The 21,384-nt window shown below is 52.2% G+C and overlaps 1 protein-coding gene across 1 annotated transcript in view; it reads right to left on the bottom strand.

Annotated features, from left to right (window-relative positions):
- Nucleotides 1-1,817: 1,817 nt before the first annotated feature.
- Nucleotides 1,818-21,384, bottom strand: part of SMC1B (structural maintenance of chromosomes 1B) — a 50,243-nt gene continuing 30,676 nt past the window's right edge. Inside the window, exons 13-25 of the mRNA XM_043968346.1 lie at nt 21,032-21,169; nt 20,001-20,117; nt 18,606-18,712; nt 18,069-18,210; nt 12,726-12,871; nt 10,893-11,046; nt 10,228-10,326; nt 9,975-10,131; nt 9,492-9,646; nt 4,969-5,120; nt 3,355-3,424; nt 2,438-2,548; nt 1,818-1,931 (exon numbers count right to left, since the gene is read on the bottom strand). Of these exons, the coding sequence (XP_043824281.1) occupies nt 1,818-1,931; nt 2,438-2,548; nt 3,355-3,424; nt 4,969-5,120; nt 9,492-9,646; nt 9,975-10,131; nt 10,228-10,326; nt 10,893-11,046; nt 12,726-12,871; nt 18,069-18,210; nt 18,606-18,712; nt 20,001-20,117; nt 21,032-21,169 (1,662 nt within the window). The remainder of the gene's footprint in view (nt 1,932-2,437; nt 2,549-3,354; nt 3,425-4,968; nt 5,121-9,491; nt 9,647-9,974; nt 10,132-10,227; nt 10,327-10,892; nt 11,047-12,725; nt 12,872-18,068; nt 18,211-18,605; nt 18,713-20,000; nt 20,118-21,031; nt 21,170-21,384) is intronic.

Genomic DNA, 21,384 nt, shown 5'->3' with positions numbered 1-21,384 from the left:
GCACCCCAAATTATCCCCAACGGGGTTCTTGCCTCTTTCCCTGGAGAAGCAGCTTCACTTCCCTAGAAGAAAACCCTCCCAACCAATGGAAAATGTCCAAAAGAACCCAAAGAAGGGAGTGGTTCTGCCCAGGGGCTTGGCCTTCACCTCCAAATTCCCTCCCCTGACTATGGTGAGCAAAAATACACCAGAGGTAAACTGAGGCAAGTTTTCTTGGCAAAATAAGTTTAACAGAGACGTGTATTAATAAAATGGGTCAGACCTCAGTGGGTCAGCAACCAAGACAGGACTGAAAGGACCATATTTATTGAGAACTCTCCCACCTCCATGGGAAGGGGGTCAGGTGCAGCTGGAGAAAGTGGGCTGGTTTTCAGGCGTGGCGGATCACGCCCTCAAGACAATTAAGGAGCACTCATTGCTTAATGAGACTCAGCTGCCTCAGGGGATCTTGGCTAGAGGAGCAGAACCACCCCCATCCGCAGGCTTCCTGGGGAGGAGGCCAGGCCAGGACGGGAGAGTCCCTGGGCAGGAAGCCCGCTCCAGCTGGCTCTTCTGTTTACAGGTAAGGTGGGGGTCCCCACTTTAAACTGGTCGGGCTTTCAGTCCAGCCTGGCTGGGAGAAACCCCCTTTGGAGCTGGGCTCAGAAATGGGGTTTGACAAAATGGGAAAACAAGGGATGGTGAAGTAATGTTGAGGGTTCAATGATACAGCCAGCACAGTGTTAATTTTCCTCGTTACCCTCCTAATGGGAGGGGTGCAATCGCCTGAACCCCGTGTCATGTGTCACTAATAGTAGCATAGAGCAGTTTAAAGCACGTCTAGCCCTTGAAGGTGGATGTTCTTACTCCCATTTTACACATAGGGAAAGAGAGGCCGGTCGTCCCTTGGACCGTATCTGAAGCAGCATTAGAACTTGGGTCTTCCTGACTCCCAGATGCTGTCCTAGCTGCCTGTCTTCAGGGAAGGCTGAAGCCTTCCCCAAACTCCTCTTTCCCCACCAAGGGGGACTTACACAGCCTCCTATGGGTTCAGAGAAAGGAAAGGGATGGATAGGACAGGGATATGGGTGAGCCTGGGGGGCAACTGGTGAGGCCCTCCCTGTTCTGGAGGCCAAAGGTTAGAGTCAACGGGCAGCTGGTGACAACACGGGACCGAAGCTCAGAGAGACTCCTGTCCATGGAAGCACGTGAGGCTCCCTAACCCACCCAAGAGATGGCAGGAGAAGGGGGGTGGGGAGAGTCACCGATAGAGGGTGATGAGATCACTTGGGGCACCATCGACTCGGAAGCCAGGGCTGAGAAGATGAGGTACAGGCAGGGATGTCGATGGATTTTTCTGGGGGTCAGTCAGAGGGGTGTGGCTCGCTGTGGGGGGGTGGCGGTGTTGGGACACAGGTAGCCAGGGATGGGCAGCAGCCAATCGTTCACCTTGTGTCTATCTGGGGAGCACCTCACTTTGATGGGGCTGGAGGGGTGTTCCTCCAGGCCTGATAGCTCCCTGCTCTCTGTGGGCCTCGGGGAAGTGCACAGACTCATTGACTGTCTTCACATTGCAGACAATGAGCTACAGGAGAATGCGATTCTGCAGGAAGCAAGTTTATTTGTTTTCTATGAACGTATCAAACAAAATGTCAGCCTTGACATCATCCCTTCCCCTCTCAGTTTTTTTGGGGGGGTCCTCTGAACAGGCCTCAGAGTGAGGAGGGGGCCACACAGGGGTCCCATCCTTCTAAATTCAACAGTACAATTTTGTTCCCCATCAGCCCAGGGCTTGAGCACCTGGACCCTGGCCCAAGGGCCCCTACCCTGGAGAGCCGCTAGGTGGGCCTCGAGCGGCTCTCTCGGCGCCTGCCTCGATGTTCCCGGTTGTCACTGTCCGGGTACAAAGACAAGTCCAGGGTCAGGACTCGGCTGAACATGCAGTCCCCTTGCTGGAAGGAAAGTGGAGATGACGCCTTTTCAGCAAGGGGCGCAGGGGATGGGGGCGCAGAGGTGGGCAGGAGAGGAGGGGTGGGGGGTGACTGAGGTTATTTAGTCAAAGAAATCCCTTTCTTGACCCTTGCTCTAACTACCCCCACCCTCCAGAGGTGCAGATTACACAGCAGATGCTGCTGAGGCTGAGGGGCAAACTCGGGGCTCCTGATGCCAGGTCTGTGGCTCTCCTTGGCCAATATGAGTGGACAGTTACTGGGGAAGAAAGAGGCGGCACCAAGCAAACATCCAGGTGCTACCCCCCTCCTGATGGGACGGAGGACGCTGGCCACGAGGGACACAGCGAGGGGGGATGTGTGGGTCCAGAGCCCCCTAGGGAGCCCCCCAGACAGTGGGGAAAGACCGGGGCTGCCTGACAGGGCCCCAGCACAGTGGCCCCCAGAGAGACAGAGGGGAGGGGACACAGAGCCCAGGCCAGGCCCCTAGGCACCATGGTGGGTGTTACCTCTGGGTAGATCCCCACTAGCGCATCTGCTTTGGAGTAGAACTCCTCCTTGAGGGAAATGACGATCATCTGGAAGTGCTCGCGGGTCTGCTCCCTCATGTAGCTTGACACCTGTCCAGGCACAACGGCTGCAGGTTTGAGCAAAGCCCCCGCGCCCACCCCTCCACTGTAGCCCCCACAGCAGGACAGGGCAGGAAGAGCCCTGGGAGGGGAGGGGAGGCCTCAACACTCTTCCAGATCCCACATACTCCCTCCTACTCACTCCAGTTCACCCCACTCTCCCGCTCCTGACTCCCTCTGCTGCTCCTGCAGGATTGTGTGTGTGTGTGTGTGTGTGTGTGTGTGTGTGTGTGTGTGTGTGTGTGTGGCCTCACACAGACCACATTTCCATGACAGATCCCAAGGTCAGCCCCCCCCCCAATTCCTTCACTGTGAGGCCCAATGGATAGGAAGCTGCCTTGAGCACGGGGCCAGCCTGGCTGCACCCTCAGGCCTGGGCCTGCGTCCTGAGCCTGGCCAGCTGGCTTCCAGCTAGCGTCACCCCCACTTGACAGACAAGTAAGGTGAGGCTAGGGAAAGAGGTCCCTCAGAGCTCTGGGCAGTGGGGGGGTGACAAAGGCTATTCCTGCCTGCACAAACAACCCCCTCAGAAGGGGCACCCCATGGGGTGGGCCAGTGTCTCTAAGTGGGACAAGCCATGTTGGCTGGTAGCGGCCCCTTCCCTAGCAGACGCCTCCCTTTGAGATGGTAGGTGGAGGGGCTGACGCAGAGGTGGGCTTCCCAGACATGCGTGGCTCTGGCCCAGCCCAGGGGCCACTTGTGAAGGAGCCCAGGCCCCAGAAGTGCCCCCTTCGGATCAAGTGAACTACATGGCCTCAGTCTCTGAGCAGGCCCAGTGAGTGTCCCCCGGGACTCACTTTGCCTATGTTTGTGTTGTCCAAGGCCGCATCCACTTCATCCAGGACAAAGAACGGTGCCGGGCGAAAGCTGAAAGGTGGATGGTGTGAGCAGCAGGTGGACAGAGGGGCCCCGCCCACCACCCTGCCCCACAGGCCTTGGGCAGTGGGCTAAGGAAGCAGTCCCCATGGGGGGGGGTGTGTGGGGGAGGTTCAGTGCCAAGTGCAGCCACAGGTCCCAAGGGCATTTTTGAGCTCCTGGACTGGGAGGGTGCCCACTCTGGAAGAAAAGTGAGTCCTTACCTCAAGGGGCAAGGCTAGACCTAGGGATAGACTCCATTTAGCCTGAGCATGTATCAAGGGCCTGCTACATGCGTGCAAGACTTGCCAAGTTAGGATATATAAGGGCCTCCCTCGAGTGACACCTCTTCCAGGAAGCCTTCCCTGAGGCCCGTCCTCACTGCCTCCTCTGCGGCCTGCTCTCAAAGGACAAGCTCCTGGACCCGTCTCCTTTAGCCCCGGAGTCTCTGACCCCAGCGAGGGTCTGAGGAACCTTGGCTGCCGTCTGTCCAGATCCCTCTGGCCTCTTGTTATCGCTTCCAAAGACAAGGATGGTCCTACAGCTCTGACTCTCCCGTTTTGGCCACTGAATGTTGCCCCCAAAGTGCCTGCTGCCTCAGACGTCCTTGTCCTTGGGTTTGTTTCCAAGCTCTAGGACGGTTTTGACCTGCTCCTCCCCTCCCTCCCAAGCACAGGCCTCCTGTTCTAAATGGGGGGGGGCACAGACATGCAAGTCCCCCTCAAAGCAGAGGCCAGGCGTGGCAGCCTAAGGAGGCCTGAGCCCCCCTAGCTTCCGCCTCTTAGGGTAGGCTCTGAGAGTCTCCATCATGAGGTTGCAGCCTCTGGCCTACACTGCGGGATTCTGGCACCATCCTGTACGCTTCCTTTGGTGCTGTTTAAGAGCCTTGCTGCTGGGGCGTTTTATGGGAAATTTGGACACCACCACCAGGAATCACCTGGACCTCCCCTGGGGTCGTGATCCATCATGATCCGTGTCCCATCTGTCACGAGTGCCCGGAGTGCATGGAGGCAGGGGGCCAGAGAGAAGGGGAGGGGGACAGAAAGGCTGATTGTGGGCCCTACTTAGGGCCCAGGCACCTGGACCCAGAGCTTTCCTCCAGCCCTTGGGAGCACAGAGGACCCAAAGCAAGTTTCATCTAATTATAACAGGAGGAGAGCACCCCCCCTGGGCAGGGCCTGCCCTTGGCCTCCTGCCTGTGCCCAGCTCTTTAGCACAGGGCCTGGCCCTTAATAAATGCTGCCTCCCTGATAGCTCCTAGGGATGCTGAGGACCACTTAACTGAGGAGGGGGAAGGCAGGGTGGGTGGGCTCAGGGGCAGTGTCACATCACATAGTGGAGAGAGGTGGGGGACCCAGACTTAAGTCCCACATCTTCCCCTTCCGTGATATTGGCCTTCAACTCTGTGCCTCAGTTTCCCTCCCTGTAGAAAAGGGCTGGTCATGCCCAGGTTTGCCAAGCGCTCTCAGCCGAGCAGTTGTGATTGCAGGAGTGGCCATGAAAGCGGACAACTCGGCACCGTCCTCTCCACCTGAGCTAGGCGGCCATGCACTCACCTGTGCACGGCAAACAGGAGCGCCAGCGCTGCCACACACTTCTCTCCCCCCGACAGGTTGTCCATGGGCATGAAGCGCTTCCCTGGCGCCACACAGTTGTAGCTGATGCCCTCCAGATAAGGCTCTTCTGGGTTCTCTGGGCTGAGAAATGCCTGAAACGATTGTTTGAATGAACACGTCTTCCCTTGTCGCCCTCTCTGCCAGCCCAGCCAGGCCCAAGCTTTCCCCGCACGCCCCAGGCCAGGGTCAGTACCTGCCATACGCTGTCCTGGGCTTCTCTGATCTCGTGGACCCACGTGAAGGGACACTGTTTCCAAACCACAGTGTGCCCGTGCAGCCAAGAGGGAGTGGCATTAACAACCGCCACATTCTAAAGCCTGGCGGTGGGCCAGAGCCCACGGCCCTCCAGGCAGACGGTGAAATGGGGCTAGGGATGAGGACAGTCCCATGCACAGTGTGAGGGGTAGAAGGACACGAGAAAGGCGCAAAGACTGGGTGGGGAGGAGGAGAATCGAGAGGGAGAGAGACCAGTCAAGGAGTCAGGGAGGAGAAGATAGTCAAGAAGTGCTTACTGTGTCCTGAGCAGTGTGCTAAGCATTGGGAATTCCAAGAATGGGCAGCACCAGTCCCTATCCTCAAGGGGCTCACAATCTGTCTCACGGGGACACGGACTATGGCAAACCACTTGGTACAAACCAGAGAGAAGCAGGATCAAGTGGAAAGAATCTCCTTGGGGAGGCACTGGGACTACAGGGGACAGAAAGGCTTCTTCAGGATGCCAGGGAAGTCGGGATGTGGAGGTGATGAGGGAGAACGTTCCAGCCGGTGCCATTTGTGGTGCGGGGAGATGGAGTGTCCTGTTCACGTCACTGGACCCAAGAAGAGCCAAGGAGGCCAGAGGATTTTACATTTGATTCTGGCCATTCCCAGGAGTCTGAGTGGGGAGGGACACACGGCCAGTCCTACGCTTTGGTGACTGCGTGGGGAGACCTCAGGGTGGGGGGCAGGCAGAGTCTCCCCCCAGCCATTGTTGACAGGCTTTGGCACCGTACTGGACATTGGGGGTGAGAGATGGGGAGGTGTCCAGGTCACTGGAAGGATGGTAGCAGGGGAGGGTTTGGGGGAAAGAGAATGGATTCTGCTTTGGATCTGTCGAGGTTATGATGACTACGGGACATCAAGGCTGAGATGGGAGATGGAGGGCAGGAGAGAGGGGAGGGCCGTACAAATAGCTCTCCGAGTCCTCCTCACAGACAGAGGTGATCCCCAAGGAAAGGGCACAGGGAGCAGGAGAAGGAGGCCCAGGGCAGAGCTCTGGTTAGTGGGAGGACATCAAGGCTGCCCCCTGCTGCCGAGGTCTGGGAGGAGAGGTCGGGCAGCCTCTGAGGGAGCAGGTCGTCATCCGTTCTGAGAATCTGGCTGTGGGAGGGTTGAGCAACAGAGGGCCACAGCTGGCGTGGAGGGCAGCAGTGAGAGAGATTTAAGGGTGAGAGAGATCTGGGCACATCTGTGAACAAGGAAGGAACCAGAGGATGAGAAGTGTCTGAAAACCGGCAAGGCCGGGCTTTCAGCAACATGAGAACCAAGAAAGCCGGCTGGCTCTCTGAGGCAGAGGAACAAGAGACCAGATGGCCAACATTTGCTGGATGACGGAGCGAGGGACTGGCAGGAAAACATCTACTTCGGCTTGGTTGACCACACTAAGGCCTTTGCTTTGTGGGTCACAAAATACATCAAGTCCTCAGAGAGATGGGAGTGCCAGATCACCGACTTGTCTCGTGGGGAACCCACATGTGGACCGTGAAGCAACAATTAGAACCAGACACAGAGCAAGTGATTGTTGTTTGTCCTTCCTTCTCCAAGAGGTCCATGACATGGGATGATGTCATGCACTGAATTGGATTTTAGGGAGGGCTGTGTGAGGTCACCAGCCTCACCATCTTCTCCAGAGCCACCTAGGTCCAGTGGCAAGACAGATACCGGGATGATTGGAGTTGGCCCTGGATGTTTAAGGTGATTGGGGTTAAGTGACTTGCCCAGGGTCACACAGCTAGCGTCAAGTGTCTGAGGCCAGATTTGAACTCAGGTCCTCCTGACTCCAGGGCTGGTGCTCAATCCACTGAGCCACCTAGCTGTCCCACAACTGATTGGTTTAAGATTGGAAAAGGAGTGTGACAAGGCTGTATATTGTTATTTATTTAGCTTAGATGCAGGGTACATCATGCGAAATGCCAGGCTGGGTGAATCAAAAGTTGGAATTAAGGTTGCTGGGAGAAACACCAACAGTCAAATGAGCAGATGGTACCACCCTGATGGCAGAAAGTGAAGAGGGTGAAAGAGGAGAGGGTAAAAGGCGGCTTGCAGCATAACATAAAGCAGACCCTTAGAGCTGGGTAACTGGTCCCCTCACTTCCTGGCAAACAGGAGAAGCAGAAGCATCAGACTGGCATACTCTTGGGCTTCAAGATCCCTGCCACGAAATTAAAAGGTGCTTGGGCCTTGGAAGGAAAGCCGTGGCAAATGTGGACAGTGGAATAAGAAGCAGAGACACCACCTTGCTGACCAAGTATGGTTAAAGCTGTGTCTTTTCTATTAACGACGTATGGCTGTGAGAGGTAAACAATAAGGAAAGCTAAGGGCTGCAGAATCGATGCTTACAAATTCTGGTGCTAGAGAAGACTTTTGAGAGTCCCTTCTACAGAAAGGAGAGCAAATTAGTCAATACTTAAATTAATTCAGACTATTCACTGGAAGGGGCAGCTAGGTGGAGCAGTGGATAGAGCACTGGGTGTTGAGTAAGGAAGACCAGAGTTTAAATCCAGCCTTAGACACTCACTAGCTGTGTGAACCTGGGCAAGTCACTTAACCCTCTTTGCCTCAGTTTCCTTATCTGTAAAATGGGCTTGAGAAGGAAATGGCAAACCATTCCAGTATCTTTGCCAAGAAAACTCCAAATGGGTTCACAAAGAGTTGTACACAATTGAAAAGTGACTAAACAACAACATATTCACTGGAAGGTCAAATACTGAAGGTGAATCTTAAATACTTTGGCCACATGAGAAGATGAGACTCACTCGGAAAGACCTTGATTTGTGAAAGACTAAAGGCAAAAGGAAAAGCGGAGGGCAGAGTTTGAGGGAGATTGTGTCAGGGAAGTGATGAATATGAACTTGGATGGACTTCCAGAGACAGTGGAGGACGGAAGAGCCCGGCGTGCGATGGGTCAAGGAGAGTCGGACATGGGGCAGGTAGGCGGCGCAGTGGATAAAGCACCGGCCCTGGAGTCAGGAGGACCTGAGTTCAAATCCGGCCTCAGACACTTGACACTTACTAGCTGTGTGACCCTGGGCAAGTCACTTAACCCCCATTGCCCCGCCAAAAAAAAAAAAAGAAGAGTCGGACATGACTGGCTGAACAACAATGACAAGCTTCCCTAGCTGAGGGCAAGGACTATCTTTGCCTTTCATCGTGTCCTCAGTCCTTCGCCTCATGCCTGGCACAGAGCAGGCCCTTCACACAGGCTTGCTGACTTGACTTGGCCACTGATGGGGCAATGGCTACGTGCATGGGGGTAGAGAATGTTGAGGAATGTTGCTGTGCTTAAGAAATGATGGAACAGACAGTTTCAGAGGAGAACACCTGAGGAAGCCCACGGCACCGTAGACAGGTCAACCCCGAAAGGCCGAGAAACACTAAGGACAAAGCAGCCACCTACCTCATCCCAGACAGGGATGGCACTGGGGGACTGGGTGTGTGCCTGGCTAGGTTTGCGTTCTGTGTAACTGGTGGGGTAGTAGAAGGGAGACAACAAAATTGTGTAGAAAGGAACAAATGAATGGACTTGGACTCAGACTTTCAGATTTGGACGAAAGCCAACCTTCTCTGGCCAACTTGCTCGCTTCACAAATGAGTAAGATGCACACTGGAAAGGTTCTTCTGCTCGAAGAGGCCCTAGCTGACCTCTAAGGTGCGGCCCGAGCATCTCTGATGACCGCTGCCCATCACGGCCTCTGTCCTGCTGCGTTACGGTCCTCCCTGGTGGCTCACTAAGCCCCATCATAGGCTGGCCATCACAAGGCTAGAGACCAGCCCTGGTGTCTCCTCCTCGGCCAAGCTCACTGGATTACAGGGAATCACATCGAGTTGAGCACTACCTTCCCACTCCGGGGGGGGGGGGGTGGCCCTCATATCTGCTCTCTCTCCTGAGGGGCTAGGGCAGAAATGGATGCCTCCCTCAGAAAAATGTGGGACAAGTTTATATGAATTCACAAAATTCCACAAGGAAGGAACCTTAGGAGGCATTCAGTCAGAGCTGGAAGATGCCCTCCCTCATTTTATAAATAGAGGCAGGAAGGCCACAGGGGGCAGCAGTGGAGACAGGACGTCCAGACCTCCATGCCACACATGCAGAGCAGATGTATCTTGATGCCCGATGGTAGGTAGTCATTACTTATGCCGGATGATGAGGCAGCAGAGGGGGTAGGATGGGGCAAGGCTAGAAGCCCGTCTGTGTGCACACATACCTGGGCACTGTTGTTTCTGCAAAGCTTCTTGTATATCTGATCAATGGACACCGAGACGTGCTCAAAGCACTGGCTGAAAAGGTCGTATCTCCGTTTCTTCACCTGCTCAAACTCTTGCCTGCAGATTCTGGCTTCTTTTCTGCTGGCCTCAAAAGCTAAGAGAGAATGAAGGGGCACCCCTGACTCTGGCCCTGGCCGGGCCGCCCCAGGGTGGCTTCTCGCCTACGTGTTACGAGCGCTGGGGTCGCTCAGACTCCTCCCTGCACCCAAGCTAATTTTAGTCTAGGAGTCACCTCTTCCACCAGGGCTGGGACATGCGGGGACTCTAGGGATGGTCTCCTCCAGGTTATCCCTAACACTGACCGGCTCGGCCACCCAAGGGAAGAGAGTTTTTCTCCAATTAGGTCATTGGCTCTAAGAGGTGGCTGACCCAGAAACTAAGGGGCCATCCCCTGACGGGTGAGGAGGAAGACCCCGCCTCACCATCTATGGACTCTTGGAACTTGTCGCGGACTGTCTGCAGGTTCTGCAGGGCCCGTAGGTTAGGGGCGGTGGTCTTCAGTAAAACGTCTTCTTGTGTGGCCAGCTGCTGCTGAAGGAGCCCCAACTGTGCCTTGATCTCCTTATCAGACTGCAGACCCTGCGGGGCCAACAGAGGATGCCTCGGGTGGGCACAGCTGTCCAGCATCCGCACCCCGCGCCCCCCCCCCCCCCCTGCGCTCGCAGCCTGAGTCACCTTCAGGCCCTCTTGGAGGCTGCTGTAGTCTATCTGCAGGGCTGCTTCTTGCTCGTAGATGGCGACAGCGCTCTGCGTGCTCTCGGCTTCTGTGCCCACCTGAAACACAGAAGAGGGCATCTCCAGGGGATCTGTGGATCTAATTACGTGGCCCATGCTGCTAGACTTGCTGCGGCCTCCCAGAGGACCGTGGAGGTCTCCTCTAACAACAGGCACCCCCAAAAGGCTGAGGTTGTCTAGAAACCCCAAGAGTGTGTGCTTAGAGGGCACGCACTCACAAAGATCTCGCGTCATCCTCACAACAGCCCTGGGAGGCGGTTGCTACTGTTACGATTCCCACTTTACAGGCGAGAAGACTGAGGTGGGCAGGGGCAAAGTGCTTTGTATCTGAGGCTGGATTTGCTCGAGCTGCCTCTTTAAAGCCACTCTGGAAGGAAGGCGGTTCTCCTATTGGGCCTGTGTGGCAGATGAGCAAACAAAGGCTCAGGAGCACCCACAGCGAAAGCCCAGGAGCCAAATCTCGGGAGGAGTCAAGGGCAGAGGGCCGCACCTTGGGGACCCTGGCCCAACGTGGGCTGACCACAGAGTCTAACTCCCAGCCTTTTGGGAAGGGAGCAGGGACTGGAGTCACGCAGCCCTTATGGTGCCCGTCCTGGCCGGCATACCACCACATGGATGATCTCGTCCAGGGAGCCTGACAAAAGCACGACATCGACGTCTTGGACCTTGCAGGTCAGCAGGATGTTGTGCCTCTCCAGCCGCTGCTGCTCCAGGGCTGTCTGGATGGCTGCCGTCTCCTTCTGCATCTTGCCCACCTCCCTGTAAAAGGCACAGTGTGCACGCGTGTATGCATGCACACACAAGGGCGACGGTTGGGCATGAAGAACAAGTCGGCCCCTCCTCCGATGCCAGAGATGCCTGGCTCGGGCCGGGCTGCATGGGAGGCGGCCATGACCACATTCCATGCTCTGGACTTGACCTCATCAGACCTTGCTGCTCTTCTCATCATCCTCTGTATTATTTCACTTGGACCTCTCCTCAACCCCAGTGGTTGCAATAACCAACTCTGCACAATGTTCTCATATCTATTTATCCAGCCCTAATTTATGTCCTACCCTGCCTACTGGACTTCCCAAACTGGATACCCCACAGACATCTCATACTTAACACGTCCAAAACACAGCTCCCTATCTCTTCCTCACCCGTGGCCTCCTCTGAATTCTCTCTTACTATTGAGGACCCTGCCCCCTCAATCCTCAGCTCCCAAACCGTCCTCAAAGCCTGCTGCACCCCCTTCCAAACATCTCTAATGTATGGATGTGACAGCTGGCCACTTGTCTCTTTTCAGGCAGTCATCTTGGCCAGCATCCTCATGAGTCTGAGACTGATATGGGGAAGTCATTATCTTCCCCAATCCCTCCACACCTCTTCTTTTCTTACTGATGTGGAAAGCACCCCGTCCTCCGTCACTCTGGCTCACCCTGGATGCAGGGTCATCTTCATCTGCCCCATCCATTCTCCTCTCATGGTCTCTCCTCCATGCCCCCTCTCCTCCTCGAAGGTTCAGGCCTTCGGCCCCTGCCTGGCCTCTTTGCAGTAGCCAGTGGGGGTTTGCTGGCCTCGGGTCTCTCCCGGCTCCAGTCCTTCCTGCACTAGGCACTCACACCCATCTTCCCCAAGTGTAGGCCTGCCCATGTCACCCCTCCATTCAAACAGTGCCTGTGGCTGCCTGTCACCACCAGCATCAGACACCAAAGCCCTTCCTAAGCTGACCTCCTCCTACTTTGCCAGGGTCTGTATGCACTCAAATAGGTCACTCCCTCTCTCCTGACTGCAGGCACTTTCCCCGCCTGTCCTGGGTGCCTGGAATGCTCTGCCTCCTCTTCTTCATCTCCGCCCCTTGGCTTCCTCCAGAGCTCAGCTAAAGCCCCACTGTCTGTGAGAACCCCTTCCGAATCCTCCGTAACCACAGTGCCTGAGATAGCCCCCAATTCATCTCGCAGTCAGCTCTGTTGGAGAGCCGTCTGCCTCTCCTCTCCCCATTAGACTGGGAGCTCCTTGAGGGCAAGGACTGGTTTTTCCCTGTCTGTGTCTCCAGGGCTTGGCACACGAGAGATGCTTGGTGAAGGCTTGTTGACTTGGCCCAGGAAGCACGTGCTAGCTCAGGAGGGCATGGTTCTCCCTCCTTGGAGGCCTTCAAGCAGAAGGTAGATCACTATTTGTCAGGTCATGTGATAGTGGGTACAGCTCATATCACATGGCTGGTGGGACCCCTCCCCACTCCCCAATCCTGAGACTCTTGGTAAGAAGTCAAGGGTTCTGTAACCCTAATGCACTTAACCCAGTGCCTGGCACACAGTAGGTGCTATATAAATGCTTCTTCCCTTTCTTCCTTCATGACTGACATAAAATGATGGGGAGCAGACAATGAAGAAGAAGCAGTCCCTGCTGTTCTGAAGTGTCCACACCCCATCTTGTCAAGCTGAGCCAGCAATTACCTACTGACGGCCAAAAGCTTCTTGCGTGCTTCCTCCACCTGGCCCTGCAGCTGTTCAATGTCTGTGTTCTGGGTGACACACACGTCCTTCAGCTGCTGCCGCTGAGCCATGAGCTCGTCCACAACTTGCAGGCAGCTTTCTTCCACCTGCATGGAGAAAAGGCCTTAGTCCAGGGTTCCATCTTCTCACCAGCCCCCTCCACACGATCCTCACCCAGGCCTGAGGGGAGAGATTGCAGCCCGAGATTCTGGGTCTCCCAAATCGGTAAATCAACAAGACTTTATCAGGGGCGGTGTCAGGGGCGGGGGCTGTGCCTGGTCTCGCAGGTGCTCCACTGGAACTCCTGGGTAGGGAAGGTCTTTCCCCAGATGCCCACCAGCATCTCCTCTGTAACTTTCTGGGGCACCAAAGTCCAGGGCTCGCATTGAACCCAGAACGTTCACATTCCAAAGCTGGCCTTGTAACCAATCACTCATTACACTGCCGTGTATCCACAAGCAGCCTAAATGTGGCCCATGGTGGTGTAACCCTTTGTGATTTTTTGGGGGGTGGGGTGGGGCAATGGGGGTTATATGACTTGCCCAGGGTCACACAGCTAGTAAGTGTCAAGTGTTTGAGGCCAGATTTGAACTCAGGTCTTCCTGAATCCAGGGCTGGTGCTTTATTCACTGCATTACCTAGCTGCCCCTTATTGAGATTCTTAAAATAATTATGAGACCTAACTTGAAGAAACAGCAAAGTTTCTCTAAGGAGCTGAGTTTTCAGTCACTTATTTAGATTCAAAGAATGTCAGAACTAGAAGGCACCTTGCTGTTCATCTCATGTAATCCTCTAGACTGCTGGGCTTGACCTGGCTTCCTGGCCAATTCCAGAATTCATTGTTCAAGGGAAGGTTTGTGACCATCTAGAAGAGGAAAGCCAGAGTGGCTTCATCAAGAATATCTCCTGGCAGCTAGGTGGCACAGTAGTTAAAGCATTGGCCCTGGAGTCAGGAGGACCTGAGTTCAAATGTGGCCTCAGACCCTTGACACTTATTAGCTGTGTGACCCTGGGCAAGTCACTTAACCCTCATTGCCCCACCAAAAAGAAAGAAAGAAAGAAAGAAAGAAAGAATACCTCCTGCCAGAATAACCTCATCTTTATTCCTGACAAGGTAATTAAAATGGTGAATCAGGAGAACACAGACCAGAGACATCAACTGGACAAGATGGGGAGAAACAGTATAGATGGTACAGTTAGGCAGATTTAGAACTGGTGGGATGAGCCCAAGAAGAGTCGAGGCTGGACCAAGGTCAAGCAGTGTTTCAGAGACTTATCCCTACCCTTGTGCTATTGAGCATTTTTATGAATGGCTTGGAGAAAAGCAGAATGATGCAATGTTCGGGTGACATGAAACCCAAAGGGAAAACTCACCAGGCAGATGAGAGAGTCGGGGTCCCAAATGGCAATGACAGACTACAAAGCTGGACTGAAGCTAATAAGAGGAAACTGATTGGAGACCCTGAGCTTGGTCTCCAAAGGACAAGATCATTAGGACATGATGGGTGGGCAAGAGTTCATGTGAGAAAGAGCCTCCTCAATGAGACTGACAGTCAAAGAGACCGATTGTCTCAGGATGAAGCAATGAAGACAATCAGAGAAACAGCACAACCTAGAAACCACTTGCATTCAGCATCACTGATAAAATCTGCTGCCCAAGAATAGCACATGTATCAAGAATATCAAGATTGGTGTCAAAACAAAACAAAAAAAGGGGGTAGCTTGGTGGCACAGTGGATAAAGCACTGGCCCTGGATTCAGGAGGACCTGAGTTCATATCCAGCTCCAGATACTTGACACTTACTAGTTGTGTGACCCTGGGCAAGTCACTTAACCCTCATTGCCCAGCCCAAAAAAAAAAAAAAATTGCTGCCATTGTCCAACTGGACTTAACCATGAAAAATGAAGTCACCCTGCCTGCCCTCAAGGAACTTCTGTTTGAAAGACATGCTTATATTCTAGATTGGGAAAAATGCACACATCTGGATGTGTAGTGTGGTAAAAATTATTTGTGGTAAAGATTAATATCAAAAGTTTTAGCTGAATCATTTGGAAGGGGCCACACCTGGCCCACCCTGAGATTAGGTATGCTACTGAGAAGGACCTCTCCTTTTGTGGGATGAAAAAACGGAAGCGACTGGAAGGGAGGGAACTTCCGGGAGGCGAGGTGTGTTCAAGGAGTTTGCGCTTTTCGGCCTGGCAGTCAGTCTGGTGGTGCTCGGCGTGGTGGCATTGTGTTAGCGGTCTGGGTCTCAGCATGGTGCTGGAAAAATGCAAACTGACCCTGGGGTCAGTGAGTCACTTATGGAAAACCCTAAATTCCTTTGAACTAGCTTAATTGGGAACACCCTGGGATTTCATGAACTAAGCTTTAGAGGTAAGACTATCTATTTGTATTTCTACTTCCTTATTTCCTTAACTGGTTTCACCTTTGTGGTTTAATTAATTCCCAAGTAATAAAACCTGATCCTTTATAAACTAAAGCTCAGAGGCTCCTTTTCTTATTGGCCTGGGAGGAATATATAAAAAGGAAAGTTCAAAGGGGAAATTAAACCTAAAAGAGTCCCTCATATTTCTGGGACCCCAATATTAAGGTGTCATCCTAATATGTTCCATATATCAAATTTTGGCCCTCACAGTAGAAAATCACAGACAGGCGACATAACCTTGTGTGCAGCAAAGAGCAAGGAGGCCACTTTTACTAGAACAGAAGATTGCATCAAGGGGAGAGAAAGGCTAGAGCCAGACCATGAAGGACTTTGTATGTCAAATAAATGCTCCATTTTTTTGTCTAAAAATAACTGAAATTTCCTGAGCTCCTCCAAAACAAGGGAGCTATGAGGTCTGTTGTGTCTACCCTGGTCAGTTCATCAAGGCACCAAGGTTATCAAAGACAAAACAGACCATCTCAATAATGTAAAATGAGAAGGCTTTGGTATGAATAAAATACATGAAGACAAAAGAAGAGAAACCATGGCATGGGGAATAGATTTGCATTAAAAATCGCTGATCAATCTACCCCTTCCCCAACACACATATACATGTAAAAAAACCAAACCAACCAAGAACAATCCTCTAGTAGGTGCATGGCCAAAGGATATGAACAATTTCCAAAAGAAATGCACACCATATATATGACTGACCATATGAAAGGATGCCCCTAGTCACTAAGAATTTAAGAAATCACATGACAACAACTCAAGTCTCACGCTCACCCCAGTGAGTTGGCCAGGATGACTGAGAAAGGAGAAGGGAAACCTGGGGAGACTGAGGTCCTGGGGGCAGAGCTGTAGAATGGTTCTGCCATCTTGATACCAGTTTGAAATTCTCCAAGAGGGACCAAACTCTCTGACTCAGGGACGATCCAAGTCAAAAATAAAGGAGCAGGGGACAGCTAGGTGGCACAGTGGATGGAGCACTGGCCCTGGATTCAGGAGTACCTGAGTTCAAATCCGACCTCAGACACTTGACACTACCTGTGTGACCCTGGGTAAGTCACTTAACCTCCATTGCCCTGCAAAAAATAAATAAATAAATAAAAAATAAAGGAGCAAACGATACTCCAGCACTCATAGCAGAGCTCTCTGTGGTAACGCTGCTTGACAGATATGACAAAGGACCTGGCACACTATCCCGACGTCTTCTTTTGCTGATAACTACAAGGGCAGATCAGAAGACTGCTATACACAGTTCCCCTAGATTTTGGCAAAGCCTTTGCTGAAGTCATGGAAAAGATGCACATCTATGGGCTAGATGAAAGTACAATTGGGAAATTTAGAACTGACTGAATAATGAAGTCCAGAGTAGTCATGAATGTTTCTAAGTTGGCATGACAGAAGAGATGTGGCCCTGGGCCTAGAATTAGGAAGACCTGAATTCAGATCCTGCCTCAGACACTTGCTGGTTTGTGTGCCCCTGCCCAAACCATTTAGTTCTCTGTGCACCCCAGTTTCCTTTTCTGTCAAATGAGGCGGCTTGATGGAACACTTAGGCTCCTTCTGACTCGAACATATGATCCTATAGTGCTATGGATCTGCAGAGAGGACTCCAATGGCACGTGCTGAGGGTCTTTGGCCTTGTTAACAATGACTTGGCACGGGACACAGGTTTACTCAGAGTGCAGATGATGCCACACCGAGATGTTCATAGCAGCATTACAGCTCATCCCCCAAAGCTGGAAACAACCTAAGACCAATATACAGACATCTGGAACCACGCAGGTGACCATTTTCCACACCTCTTGCCTCTGCCGCTTTCTGTCTCCTCACCCAGGCTGCATGGACAGCTGCAGTGTCCTCTCTTGGTCTCCCCTCTTCAACCTATCCTTCATACAACTGTCAAAGTGGTTTTCCCAAGTCTGGTCATGTCACTCCTTTGCTCAATTAACTCTTGTGGCTCCTTTTTACCTCTGAAGTCAGTCAGTCCACAAGTATTTCCTCAATACAAGCTCCTCTGACTGGCATTGAAAGCCCTTTACAGCCTGGCACCAGATCACCTTTCTAGCTTTGTTCTACATGACCCCCTTCCTGAACACTTTGGCCTTTCTGCTGCCACTCACATAGGAGACTCTACCTCCCACCTCTGTGCCCAGAAGGCATCCTATCTTTACTCCCACCCTGTAAGTCTGCCAGTTTCCCTTAACAGCTCAGATCAAATGCCTCCCCTGCCCCCCCCCCCAGTGAAATTATCTCATGCTCATTATGCAAAAACACCACGCAGCTCTCCCCTGTCTTTAGGTCATGCAGGTCTTCCCCAGAAGAGAAGCTTCCCAAGCTTCTTTGCCTTTCTAACCCCAGTGGTAAATTGGGCTGGCTGGAGCAGACCGGCTGTGGGGCCTCACAGACTTGCAAGCTGGACAGGAGCTGAGAAAGCCCATGTGGTCTCTGTTGGGCAGCACCACCCTGGGGAAGTGCCCTAGGGGCAGTCTGCAGGGTGGGGACAGGCTTTGATTTCACACCACACAGAAGACTAGGGAAAGATGCCCCAGCTCTCTTAAAGGTTCTGAAGGGCTGACATGTAGACCCCATGAGGGAGGGGCAACAGGTAGAAAGAGCAAGAAAGGCCCCGAAGGCCTAATAAGAGGACACCTGCTGCCTCAGACTGTATGGAGACTCCCCTGAGGGCAGGCCTCCAAGCAGAGGGCATTTTGGTTCAGGGCTGGGCTAGAAGAGGGGCCCAGGAAGGCTGAAATTCTAGGCCCTTTCCAAAGAGTTGAAAGACTGATTTGGGGATGAGCCTCATGATAAGCCCCCTTCCTTTCTGAAGCACTGGGCCAGTGGGCAGCATCGAGAGCACCACCACTACCTTCTTCAGACTCTCAATGGCGTCCGTGTCTTTAAGGACGGCTTCTCTGAGCGCAGAAACCTTCTGCGTTTTCTTCTTCAGTTGATTGTGGCTGTATTCAAGCTGAATGTTGAGGCGAGTTTTCAGCTTCTCAAACTCGAGCCTGGAAGAACAAAGTATGGTTGTCCTGTAAGAACTTCCCACCCCTCAGACAACATACCCTCCCGAGGTCTCATCCCCACCATTGGACTCCTGTGGGAAGGACATTGTGATGACTCATCCTGAGGGAATGCTCTTGCTCTTGGGCTTGCTGTTCTCTCCTGGGGTCCTCCCAGCAGCTCTGGGATGGGGGTGCTTGCTGGCCTCACCCCAGGTCTATACCCCAAGTACCTGAAGCAGGGTGCCCAGCCACTATGCACCACCAACCAGGGTCTGTGGCTCGATCCCAAACCGAATGTGTCCCCTTCCCGCTGCTTCCAGAGGAGCCCACCACCCATGGGTCCCTGCTAGGTGTTTAAAGGGATTTATATACAAAATAAGGGGAAATGGAAAGGGCACCTCTTTTTGTCAGTTTCTTGCTGCTGCTTCACATGCTGGTTTTCGTATTCACGAATATTTTCTACACCAATTTCTTCACAGAAGTCGTGGAAAATTTCATCTTCCACCTTAAATGATTTGCATACAGTTGAGTTTGCTAATACATTGTGTATCAATAAGGCACAAACAGTTTCAATGAAGGATTTTGCTCCCTCTTCCTTGAATTTCAGAACCTCTGCTCAGCCAGTTCTGAATGAGGAGAATGAGAGAACAGTGTGTCTGGGCTGACCCCAAAGGCTTTCATGATCATTAATATTCACCAGAGGATCGGCAGAGGGACAGGCCTGTGACTTCACTGGCACAGCAAACTTGGAAGGGGAGGAGACCTTGGCATGAAAGTGAACTGGTGCCTTCTCTGAGACTTTTTGTCATCTCAGAGATGCCTAGAGTATACAGAGGTTGGGTGACTTGCCCAGGATCACAATGTCCACAATGGAACACTGACATCTCATTAATTACAGTATGTTTTCCTCCAAGACCTAGCTCAAATGTTGCCTCTATTTCCCAGGTCTCTGGGTATTTATTTAGGCTTTTATTCTCTTTATTAGCATGTACAACATTTAGGGGCAGCTGGGGCACCACAGTGGACAGAGCGTGAGTGCACACAGCCTGAGTCAGGAAGACTCATCTTTGAGAGTTCAAATCCAGCCTCACACACTTCCCACATGCACAACCTGTTTGCCTCAGTTTCTTCCTCTGTAAAATGAGTTGGAGAAGGCAACAGCAAACCACTCCATTATCTTTGCCAAGAAAACCCCAAATCGGGTCACAGAGAGATGGACACAACTCAATGACTGAATAACTGACATTTATATTTGTCTCCCCGACCAGGACGCCTCTTTTTTTTTGGGGGGGGGCAGGGCAATGAGGATTAAGTGACTTGCCCAGGGTCACACAGCTAGTAAGTGTTAACTGTCTGAGGCCGAATTTGAACTCAGGTCCTCCTGAATCCAGGGCCGGTGCTTTATCCACTGGGCCACCTAGCTGCCCTAGAATGCCTTTCTTAAATTATTTTCCCTCCCCCACCTCTCTTCTCTCCTACCACTGGAAAAAAAGAAAAGAGGATCCTCTCAACAAATACACCTGGTTGAACAAAGCCAATCCCTGCATTGTCCTCAGTCTGCATCCTGAGCTTCATACTCCTGTCAGGCTATGGCCATCCTCCCTAAGAATGCAGGCTCCTTGAGGGCAGGGGTGGTCTCCTCCTCCCTATCTCTATCTCCAGACTCTAACACAGGCTCTGGCTGCCAGGAGGTTCTCCATAGTGCTGCCTGATTGGTGAATTTCTCTCCCATCCAAGGCTATTTCTCCAATACCACATAAATGCTATTTATCCTGTACAGAAAGATTGATCACCTTATCTATCCTTTCTTGAAAATGGGTGATTTTTTGTGTTCGTTCCTCAATGCCCTCACTCAGCATTGCGTACTGCGATTCGATGTTCAGTAATTCACTTTGTAGCTGGGACTGTTCCTGATGGTGAGAAAGAAGATGGTTTGGACACAGTTAGTCCTCTCATGGCCTCTGTGATTCCTACGGGGTGTGTCATGCATCTGAGCAGCCAAGAGGAGGGAGCTGAGGCAGTGCCGGGCTGCCGAGGGGTCCTGTGGAGTTACAGGTGGCAGCCAGGTAAGGAGGGCGGTCCGTTAGGCAGAAATGGCCGAATGATCATGGTGTCATCAGACGAGGCAAATTGAATAAAGCTGTTTTCAGGTATATAAAGTACAGTAAGGTATTGTACAGTCTTGTCATTTTTAAAATGAGACACTAGCATCAAGGCGACTGCTGGGAATGAGATCTGTGATGGGGCGACCTGAGGACTCAGCGTCTAAGCTGGAGAAAGCCTGAGAACACTGAGGGAACTGGAAAGCACTCCATCCAAATGCCCATTTCTCAAGGAAGCCCAAGAGGGCAGTGGCTCGCTCCAGGGCCTGTGGCCCTCTGGACCCATGGTCCATGTTCACTTTCCAAGACAGTGGACAGTGAGCTAGCTGAGGAAGGCTTTCTGTAGCTGTCAGGCCAAACCTGGAGGCCTAAGTCCAGTTCTGAAGTAACAGGAGCGCCAAAGCAGAATCAGATTAAAGAACCGGGTCTCATCCTGGGGAGAAGATGCAGCCTTCAAGCACATGAAGAGCTGTCAGGGGAAAAGGGATCAGACCCACTGGGCAAGGGCCCAGCTCAGAGCCTGGAGGCCAATTATTACAGTGGCCCAAAAGTGGGGCAGCTGTCCAAGGACAGTGAATTACCCAGCCTCAACAGTCACTGGTTAGAGGGATGGCAAAGGGGAATTCCTATTCAGGTAGAGATCTCTGACCTCTTTTTCTGTTCAAATTCTATGAGAAAACAAACAACTCATTTAAAAGCTTTGAATGTCTTCTGTCTGTTACCTTGTAAAAACCGGCCAGATGCTTCTTTTTAATTGTTTCTAGTTCATTTTGAGAATATTTGAGTCGGGTGTGAGTTCCTTGTACCAAAGCCTGTATTTGTTTCAAATCTGTTTCTTTGCGTCTTATTTTCATTAAGTCCTAGAAAAGAGAAACAAGGATAAAAATTATCTCATGTTTTATAGTACTTTGCTCAGTATGGTTAACCACATACCTGCACACACACATCCCCACACGTAATAAACCAACCCCCGCTGGACAGTACCCTGGGCAGTTAGAAATGCACGGTCCCTCTTCTAACACAAACAACTGCTATCCAATATTCTGGACCGGGAACTGGCCACTGGGTTCTCTAA

This window comes from Dromiciops gliroides, chromosome 5 (genome assembly GCF_019393635.1).
Source record: "Dromiciops gliroides isolate mDroGli1 chromosome 5, mDroGli1.pri, whole genome shotgun sequence".
In the NCBI taxonomy this organism is placed as follows: Eukaryota; Metazoa; Chordata; class Mammalia; order Microbiotheria; family Microbiotheriidae; genus Dromiciops; species Dromiciops gliroides.
This window is presented reverse-complemented; position numbering and strand designations above follow the sequence as displayed.